The 9893-nt window shown below is 36.3% G+C and overlaps 1 protein-coding gene and 1 pseudogene across 1 annotated transcript; both read left to right on the forward strand.

Moving 5' to 3' along the window:
• Positions 1-599: 599 nt before the first annotated feature.
• Positions 600-2882, forward strand: LOC132273282 (secologanin synthase 2-like; annotated as a pseudogene).
• A 719-nt stretch (positions 2883-3601) lies between these two features.
• On the forward strand, positions 3602-8042 carry LOC132272584 (secologanin synthase 1-like). The gene is made up of 5 exons (XM_059773704.1): positions 3602-3974; positions 4249-4472; positions 6017-6255; positions 6750-7140; positions 7425-8042. Exons 1-5 carry the CDS (start codon positions 3602-3604, stop codon positions 7854-7856), a joined length of 1659 nt encoding a protein of 552 aa, XP_059629687.1. The 3' UTR covers positions 7857-8042.
• Positions 8043-9893: the final 1851 nt, after the last annotated feature.

Genomic DNA, 9893 nt, shown 5'->3' on the forward strand with positions numbered 1-9893 from the left:
CCACCGCAAACCCCGTTGCAAAAGAGGCTGAGTTAACCAAATACTCTGCCAACCCCAAGACGGATTATGCCCCAGCTGAGCATGCAAAAAGGAAGTAGTAAGAAGATACTTGGCCTTAAGAAGCTCAAAAGCCAATTCATGCTGACGGACCTAAAGATTCCAAGCATGCTTGGTCAGAAGCGCTAAATTGAACGCCTCAAGATCCTGGAAACCAAGCCAACCCAATTTCTTGCTCCAACATAACAAATCGCAATGAACCAAATGAATGGAACGATCCTTACTGAAAGTGTACCACCAGAAGGCATGAATATGTTTCATTAACTCTAAACACAACAGACGAGGAAGGCGGAAAGAAGACATAATATATGTAGGCAACGCCCTTAGCACCGTTTTAATCAACACTTCCTTCCTTCCACTAGATAATGTAGTCGTTTTCCAAGGGTCTATATCATGGAACCTAATCTTGTGAAGGAAATCATGGCAAACTATCACAGCTTTCAGAAGAATCATCATGTAAACAATAAACTAAGCAAGTTCTGGAACTGGAAGCTTGGAGGGTCATGAATGGGCCAAACACAGGAAGCTTATTGCTCCCTCTTTCCATCAAGAGAAGTTAAGGTCATCCATTTCCATTCTTCTTATAATCTTTATTAATAAGATGATTAGCTCACATTCATGCCCGTCATTATCCACCCAATGCACAGTCATAAAAACTCTCAATTTGTTTTGATACACGAGAATTAGGTACTTTTCAAAAAAAAAAAAAAAACATGGCTGTACATTGGGCGGAAATATTATGACTAAAATGCCCTTAGGGTACTGTATACTTTCTTGACTGATAGTTTTTTATTATTATTTTATTTTATTTTTTTGTGTAGAATATGCTGCCTGCATTTTATGCATGTTACAATGAGCATCTGACCAAATGGGAAGACAGCTACAAAAATGGATCAATTGAGATTGATGTATATCTGACTTTTGATAGATTAACCAGCCAAGTGATTTCGCGGGTAGCATTTGGTTCTATATCTGGAGGAGAATGGATATTCAAACTTCTGAAAGATCTAATTGAGCTTACAGTAGAGGTTATGCACACTCTTTACATTCCAATTTGGAGGTAATTAAATCAAGTACTGGTGCAACCACGAATCGAGTCAGATCCTTCTTCTATTCTTTTTCAATCATCATTCTAAATTGTTTTGAACAATTGTAAAATAAATTAACTAATTAATAGGGAAAAAATCAATCGATTTTGACAGAAGATCCAAACTTTACCTAACAAATAAGAAATTAAAGTAAGTAGAGATCATATTGAAATGACCGACATTTTCATTGTGTAAGCCCTGTCCCGGGGTTATTGTGTAGTCTTTTCTTTTTCTTTATCTGCAGATTTATTTATTATTATTATTATTTATTTATTCATTGGGTGTGTCAATGTTTGGAAACTACTGTTTGTATTTATTTATTTTTTTGGCGTGTTGATGTTTGGAAACTACTGTTTGTTTGTGTAGTGATGTTTTACCTACCAAAAGGAATCAGACGATGAGGGCTATTGACAAAGAAATAAGACACAGGTTTAGGACAATAATCAATAGCAGCTTGATGGCAATTAAGGAAGGAAAACCTTGTGGTGATGACTTACGGGGCACATTATTGGAATCCAATTTCAAAGAGATAGAAAGACAAGGAAACAAAAAGAATGCTGGATTGTGTCTTGACGAGATCATCTCAGAGTGCAAGCTCTTCTACTTTGCCGGGCAAGATTACCACCCGCAGTCTGCTCGCATGGACATGTGTTCTACTATGTAGGCACCAAGACTGGCAAGAGCAAGCCAGAGAAAAAGTTTTGCAGCTCTTCGGAAAGGAAAAACTGGACTTTAATAGGGTTCAAAACCTAAAAATTGTGAGTGTTTTTTTACTTCAAATTCTAAGACCTAGTGACTTTTCTTACTTTTTAAAGTTGAAGGTTTCAAGATTCCATATGATAGAGTGTGAAACAGAGTCCGAAAGTCGGACACATCCGACTAAAATTATGTGGTCACGAGATGATGTCATATCATATTTAATGACCTTATGGTGATGTTATCCTTCACTTAACATAAAATAGTCGAATACATCGGACTACTTAATTATCAATATTCTAAGACAAAATTGGTTATATGTATATATTAAAGAAAATGATTTGTTAGACCTATTTGTCTAGCAGAATGGTTTCTATTCATTTGATGTAGTGAGTGGGAACAACTCTTGCGCTTATTCACGACATCAAATGATAGATAAATAGATTTGACAAATCGGTTTAAATAACATTACTCATGTATTAATTGACAGGTAACTATGATTCTGAACGAGGTTCTGAGATTGTACCCTCCAGTAATTGAGGTGACTAAAGTGACATGAAGAGGCAAAATTAGGAGACTTAACCATACCAGCCGGAGTGCAGCTGATGATGCCATCGATGCTGCTTCACTGCGACCAGGAGATGTGGGGCAAGGATGCGGAAGAGTTCAATCCAGGGAGGTTTGCAGAAGGAATTTCCAATGCAACAAAGAGCCCATTCTTCTACCTCCCATTTGGCCTGGGACCAAGGATTTGAATTGGACAAAACTTTGCTCTGTTACAGGCGAAAATGGCCCTCACAATGATTCTGCAACGCTTCTCATTAACTTCCTCCATCCTATGCTCATGGTCCTTTCACTATGTTAACTCTTCAGCCCCAACACGGCGCTCAAGTCGTCTTCCACAAGCTCAACTGTTGATGTCAACGCAAATTTATGGCGTATTAATGTGTATCATGTTTATAGCTTGAAACTGATTGCGGACTTGTTTGTCCAAGTACCTAGTTTCAAGTGTGTCGTGTTTATTGTGACGTTGAATTATTGTAGCCCCATGTTTGGTGTCGATGGAATGGATTAATAAAAATAAGTATATATCAGTGAACTACTATGTGATATGGTGTATTAATCACCAATTCGGCACAACCATTAAAGGTCTGATCATCAATTAAGCTCTGTTTCTTTATCTCAATGATTCATTTCTCAAGCCTAACCATAACAGATCATGACTTTAAACATCTTATCACAATCCTAGAATGAGCTTATCCCATGTTCCAACATGTTGTGCGTCATTAATTCAACATTATACAATTAGTGAATTGCACAGTCACTCTCGAACACTACACAGTCACTATATCAAATCGGACTGCAATATGAGTCATATCGACTATCTTTTTGGTTTCTTTTATATTTTTTATTCCAATTATGCCTATCACTCTCCAACACCACACATCATTCCATTAACCAAGTGCATTTACTACTTATTTAGTGCATCATTAATTCAACATTATACAATTAGTGAATTAGTGAATTGCAGAGTCACTCTCGAACACTGCACAATCACTATATCAAATCGGACTGCAATATGAGTCATATCGACTATCTTTTTGGTTTCTTTTATATTTTTTATTCCAATTATGCCTATCACACTCCAGCACCACACATCATTTTTAATTGCAATATTGCCTATAATGATTGCACAATCACTCCCCAACACCGCACAGCACAGTCCACTGCTAGAAGTATTATTCCAGTAGCGCCTATAAATGATTGCACCTGATCACTCCAACACCATGCATACAGGTCTCTGTTTTCTTTCTGTGTCTCTCTGTGTAACTGGAAGCTCTTGGCTAGCATTGACAATGGAGGTGCTAATGTACAAGTCCATAGTGGCCACTTGTGCCATTGTATTTCTTCTATGGGCATGGAGATTCCTGAACAGGGCGTGGTTGACGCCGAAAAGGATCGAAAATCACCTCAGACAGCAAGGTTTCAGAGGAAACCCTTACAGGTTAATGGTTGGGGACATGAGAGAGAGCTCCACGTTGCTCAAAGAAACCATGTCCAAGCCCATCAACATCTCCGACGATATCGTCCGCCGGCTCTTGCCCCATGTCGTCAAAACTATAGACACCTATGGTATATATATATACATATTAATTTCACATTAATTATCATGCTTAGCAGGTACATATACTAATTAAACCACACATTTAATTGGAGAAATTCATTTTGTGCTAGCTACCTAGCCATGGACATGTTTATTTTTAATTTTTTATATGATATTTTAGTTGAGTTGACATTCATTATGGGGTAGCTACGTGTTGTTTTCGTTATATATATATATATATATGGTATTTAATTTGATATAATTAATTTATTTATTGAATTTCATGGCTATGACTTTCCACAGGTAAGAAGTCCTTCACATGGCTTGGGCGGATGCCAAGGGTCCACATCATGGAGCCTAATATTATGAAGGAAATCTTGGCAAACTATGAGAGCTTTCCGAAGAATCATCATGTAAACAATAAACTGACCAAGTTGCTACTTAGTGGAACTGGAAGTTTGGAGGGTCATGAATGGGCCAAACACAGAAAGCTTATGAATCCCTCTTTCCATCAAGAAAAGTTGAAGGTCCATCATTTCCATTCTTCTTATAATCTTTATTAATAAAATGATTAGCTCATATTCATAGCCGTCGTTATCCACCCAATGCATAGTTATAAAAATTCTCAATTTATTTTAATACATATAAAATTGATATTTTTGGAAATTAAAAAATAAAAAATAAAATGACCATACATTGGACGGAAATATTGTTGGTAAAATATATGCTTAATGTGACTTTTAAGATATAACAACCCTTATACTAATATGTCATGAGATAATTAACAATATGCTAATAAATCATTAATTAAATATGCAACTTTATATTTAATTAAATATGCAAAATAAAGTAATAAAATAATAATAATATGCAAGGAATGAACCTGGACCGAGGCTAGTATTGGATACTATGTCCTTAAGACAGAGTCGCCCCGCTATGATGCTAACGGACTCAGTGGCGTCTATCTCCCAGGATACAACGGTCTACATCCACCAGTAGCAGTCCTACAAACTCGTGGATACGGCGAACCTCCTCCGTGTAATACTCTCTCTGACTCAAAAATGCATCTATATACTATATAAATACTGAATTGGGTGTAATCCGAACCAAATGGTTCGGACCAATCTTAATATGGCTTGATGAAATTGGATTAGGGTCGAAATGGCTCGAACCACTTAACCTATGGTTTGAACCCACTTGGGTTGAGTTCCAGTCTATAGAGGGAGATAGAAGAAAATGAAAATGAATAACTTGCAAATGATCCAAAGGTGGGTATTTATAGAAACAGAAATGCCTTTTCGGATTGGGTGCGTCTCTTCATCATTGGACACAACCATTGCAATAGGTTGCAATGGTTCACATGGTGTCTATTCACCACTAGACACAATGGTTCACATGGTGTCTATTCACCACTAGACACATCCATTCCAATAGGTTGCAATGGTTCACATGAATAGTTATGTCTGTTGGTTTTGAGTTGCAACCCTTTAGAAACAAATGCAACTCTTTGAAAAACAGATACAACCCTTTAGAAATAGATGTAACCCTTTGGAAAAAAAAAACTAACTTTTAATTTAAATTCAAAAACCAACCACCCATTTAAATAAGCCCAGCCCAAAATTAAAGGCCTAATCTAAGATTCCTTTTAGTAAAAAGAATAATTGGACTTTACAATTAGACCCAAGCCCAAGCCTAAGTCCAAGCCCAAGCCCAAGTTTGGCTTATTTAAATTTCAATTGGTTTCAACATTTTTTTTTCATGTGGGACAAACACTTCCTACATTTTGCATACCCATTTAGGCTTATCAAAACACCACACTTTGGAGCTAATTTCTCATTCACCCGGAAACGGATTTGAGAAAGTAAATATACCATGTTCATCTCCTTATGAAGAGAAACGCGCTCATCTAGAGATCCGCAAAAAATTCTTAGCAGAATTTATTCCAAATCTTATCCAAAGTTTATGTTTTTAATGCCCCCGTTTCCAACAAATATTACGGATAAAATGGCCATAAGGTACTGTATACTTTCTTGACTAAGAGTTTTTTATTATTATTATTATTTTTGTGTAGAATATGATGCCTGCATTTTATGCATGTTACGATGAGGATCTGACCAAATGGGAAGAGAGCTGCAAAAATGGATCAATTGAGATTGATGTATATCAGACTTTTAGTAGATTAACCGGCCAAGTGATTTCGCGGGTAGGATTTGGTCCTATTTCTGGAGGAGAACGGATATATGAACTTATGAAAGATCAAATTGAGCTTACAGTAGAGCTTATGCGCACTCTTTACATTCCGATTTGGAGGTAATTAAATTAAGTACTGGTGCAACCATGGATCGAGTCAGATGCTTCTTCTATTCTTTTTCTTCATAATTAATTGCAAGCTCATTCTGAATCATTTTAAACAATTGTGAAGTAAATTATCTAATTATTTCATCCGACCCAAAATACTTATTCACCTTAAAAGGAACATCGGCTCTAACAATTCCGTCTCCGTCTACCAAAACGACTGGAAATGTTTCAAAAGAACTGTAACTCAAGGAGGGAGTAATACATCCATACTTCACCTATCAAAAAAAGAAATAGTATGAGAGATCATCACGAAATGACCGACATTTTCATTGTGTAGGCCCTATCCCGTTTTATTGTGTAGTTTTTTCCTTTTTCTTTATCTGCAGATTTGTTTATTTTTTATTATTTATTTATTCATTGGGTGTGTCAATGTTTGGAAACTACTGTTTGTATTTATTTATTTTTTTGGTGTGTTGATGTTTGGAAACTACTGTTTGTTTGTGTAGTGATGTTTTGCCTACCAAAAGGAATCAGAAGATAAGGGCTATTGACAAAGAAGTAAGAGACAGGTTTAGGACAATAATCAATAGCAGATTGATGGCAGTTGAGGAAGGAAAACCTTGGGGTGATGACTTACTGGGCACATTATTGGAATCCAATTTCAAAGAGATAGAAAGACAAGGAAACAAAAAGAATGCTGGATTGTGTCTTGACGAGATCATCTCAGAGTGCAAGCTCTTATACTTCGCCGGGCAAGATTCCGCCGCCAGTCTGCTTGCATGGACATGTGTTCTCCTATGTAGGCACCAAGACTGGCAAGAGCAAGCCAGAGAAGAAGTTTTGCAGCTCTTCGGAAAGGAAAAACTGGACTTTAATAGGGTTCAAAACCTAAAAATTGTAAGTGTTTTCGGCTTTTTAACTTCGAATTCTAAGACCTAGTAATTTTTCTCACTCTTCAAAGTTGAAGGTTTCAAGATTTCGTACGATAGAGTGTGTTACAGAGTCCGAAAGTCGGACATATCTGACTAAAATTAATTATCAATACTTGTCTAGCAGAATGGTATCTATTCCTTTGATGTAGTGAGTGGGACTAACTCTTGAGCTTATTCACGACATCAAATGATAGACAAATAGATTTGACAAATCAGTCTGAGTATCATTACTCATGTATTAATTGACAGGTAACTATGATTCTGAATGAGGTTCTCAGATTGTACCCTCCTGTAATTGAGGTGACTAGAGTGACACATGAAGATGCAAAGTTTGGAGACTTGACCATACCAGCCGGAGTGCAGCTGATGATACCAACGATTCTGCTTCACCGCGACCAGGAGATGTGGGGCAAGGACGCGGAAGAGTTCAATCCAGGGAGGTTTGCAGAAGGAATTTCCAACGCAACAAAGAACCCATTCTTCTACCTCCCATTTGCCATGGGACCAAGGATTTGTCCTGGACAGAACTTAGCTCTGTTACAGGCGAAAATGGCCCTCGCAATGATTCTGCAACGCTTCTCGTTCCAACTTTCTCCATCCTATGCTCATGGTCCTTTCACTATGTTATCTCTTCAGCCCCAATACGGCGCTCAAGTCGTCTTCCACAAGCTCAACCATTGATGTCAACGCATATTAATGGCGTATTAATATGTATCTTGTTTATAGTTTGAAACTGATCGTGGACTTGTTTGTCCAAGTACCTAGTTTCGAGTGTGTCGTGTTTTTATTGTGACGTTGAATTATTGTAGCCCTATGTTTGATGTCGATGGAATGGATTAATAAAACTAAGTATATATCAGTGGACTACTATGTGATATGGTGTAATAATCGCCAATTCGGCATAACCATTAAAGCTCGCCTCGACAGAGGTCTCTACACCAAGTCCAGACTCTGACCATCAATTAAGCTCTGCTTCTTTACCTCAATGATTCATTCCTCAAGTCTAAGCATCAATTCTTCTTTGATGCACGCTAGGCAGGGCGGCTTGATATTATTTGAGGTCTAAAGCAACATTTCAAAATTAGGCCTTCTTATGTTTAATATATGAATATAATATTAATAATTTTTATTCAAGGAAACTTAAAACATGATTTGGATTTTTAATTTTAGAAATAGTAACAATTAGTGGCATGTAATAGAGATGGTGTTTTGTTTTGTAGGCAATTGATGCGTGAGAGAGTTCAACAAAAAATATAATGTTGGAATAATTATTCAAAATGATTTTATTTTTGTAACCGTGTGAGAGTTCAAAAGAAAATAGTATAACGTTGAATAGTTATTGTTATGCAAGATAATTTTAAAAATTACTCGGTAAAACTTTTCCAATTTTAAAGAAACCTGTATTGAGCAGTTATATTTATTTGGTAATTAATGGATTGAATGAAACATAATTAATACATTAACAAAAAAAAATTTGCTGGAGCACAACTTGTTTTTGTATTCATCAATATAATATAAATTGCATTATTTGGTAATTAATATATTAAAGGAAACATAATTAGTACACTAAAAAAAATAAGGGGCCTTTTTTTTTCAATTGGGGCCTAAGGCTGCCGCCTTATTCACCTTATGGTTGAGCCGGCCTTGACACTAGGTAACAGAGCATGACTTTAAACATCTTATATCAAAATCCTGGAATGAGCCTTATCCCGAGTTCCAGCATGTTTCAATTTAAAGAAGATCTCACACTCTACAAAGATCGTCTCAAGCGATAGAGCAAGTCCAACTTTTGAAACTCTCAAGCTCACGTCAAACACCTTCAATCCCAACCCTCTCATTGTGAAGTTACGTGGTGCGGAAGATGTTAGTTGATTTTATTGTGATTAACTTTTTTAATGACCTAGATTAGATTATTAGGTCAACTTGCCCAATTTTTATAATTGATTAAATTACTTAACCCATATGATGAATTAAACATCCACAATTACAAAGATAAATAATGAAAAGTAAAGCAAGTAGAGTTAGAGAGATTACACCAGGATTTTTAGCGAAGAAAACCCCAATTGGAATAATAGAACAATTGTTGTGAGAAAAATTTCGTGGACTGTGCAGTCTAAAGTAAACCGATCCACTATGTTTGAAACAAAGTACAATGGACTTTGATTGATGCTCACACCCTATCGTTCTACCAAACACTAATTGGAGACAATCCTCAATCTGGCTTTGCGACGTCCCGTCCAACAGCTCTTGACCTCAAGCATACTTTTGATATCTGTAGAAGGATTGCTGGTAGATCAAACAACACTCCTCGAATGTTTTGACCTTTTCAAAGTGTGATCGTTTTACCCCTTTTCTTCAAGATCTGAACTTTGATGTAGAAGAAATAAATCTGCTCATTCAGAATCTCTGAATCTTCAATTAAGCTCCAATTCCGATGAGATAGAAAACAACACTACTAAATCACTCAAGAATATATGTGTGTGCTCTCAAAAATATAATTAGAAAAATCAGATTTGATTTTCTGAATATTATCTCTCTAAAAGTTTTCTCAAACTAATGAATTTTTGTTCCTCAAAGTTATACCCCAATAATGAATGAAAGAGGCATTATATAGAAGTTTGGAAGACCTAAGAATACTTGTAAAACAAGTGAAATTTGTGCATAGGTTTTAGAAGACAGTCTGGACCAAAAAGGAATCAAAACAGATAAGGAAATTGA

Source organism: Cornus florida, unplaced genomic scaffold (genome assembly GCF_030987335.1).
Source record: "Cornus florida cultivar Cherokee Brave unplaced genomic scaffold, ASM3098733v1 CherokeeBrave_3.0.0_Hap2_Chr09, whole genome shotgun sequence".
NCBI lineage: Eukaryota > Viridiplantae > Streptophyta > Magnoliopsida > Cornales > Cornaceae > Cornus > Cornus florida.

Excerpts from the sequence above, each read along its gene's own strand:
- LOC132272584 (XM_059773704.1), top strand. The coding sequence starts at position 3,602 with ATGATTGCACCTGATCACTCCAACACCATGCATACAGGTCTCTGTTTT. Across the intron at positions 3,975-4,248 it reads CAAAACTATAGACACCTATG|GTAAGAAGTCCTTCACATGG; the intron begins GTATATATATAT and ends GACTTTCCACAG. Across the intron at positions 4,473-6,016 it reads TCCATCAAGAAAAGTTGAAG|AATATGATGCCTGCATTTTA; the intron begins GTCCATCATTTC and ends ATTTTTGTGTAG.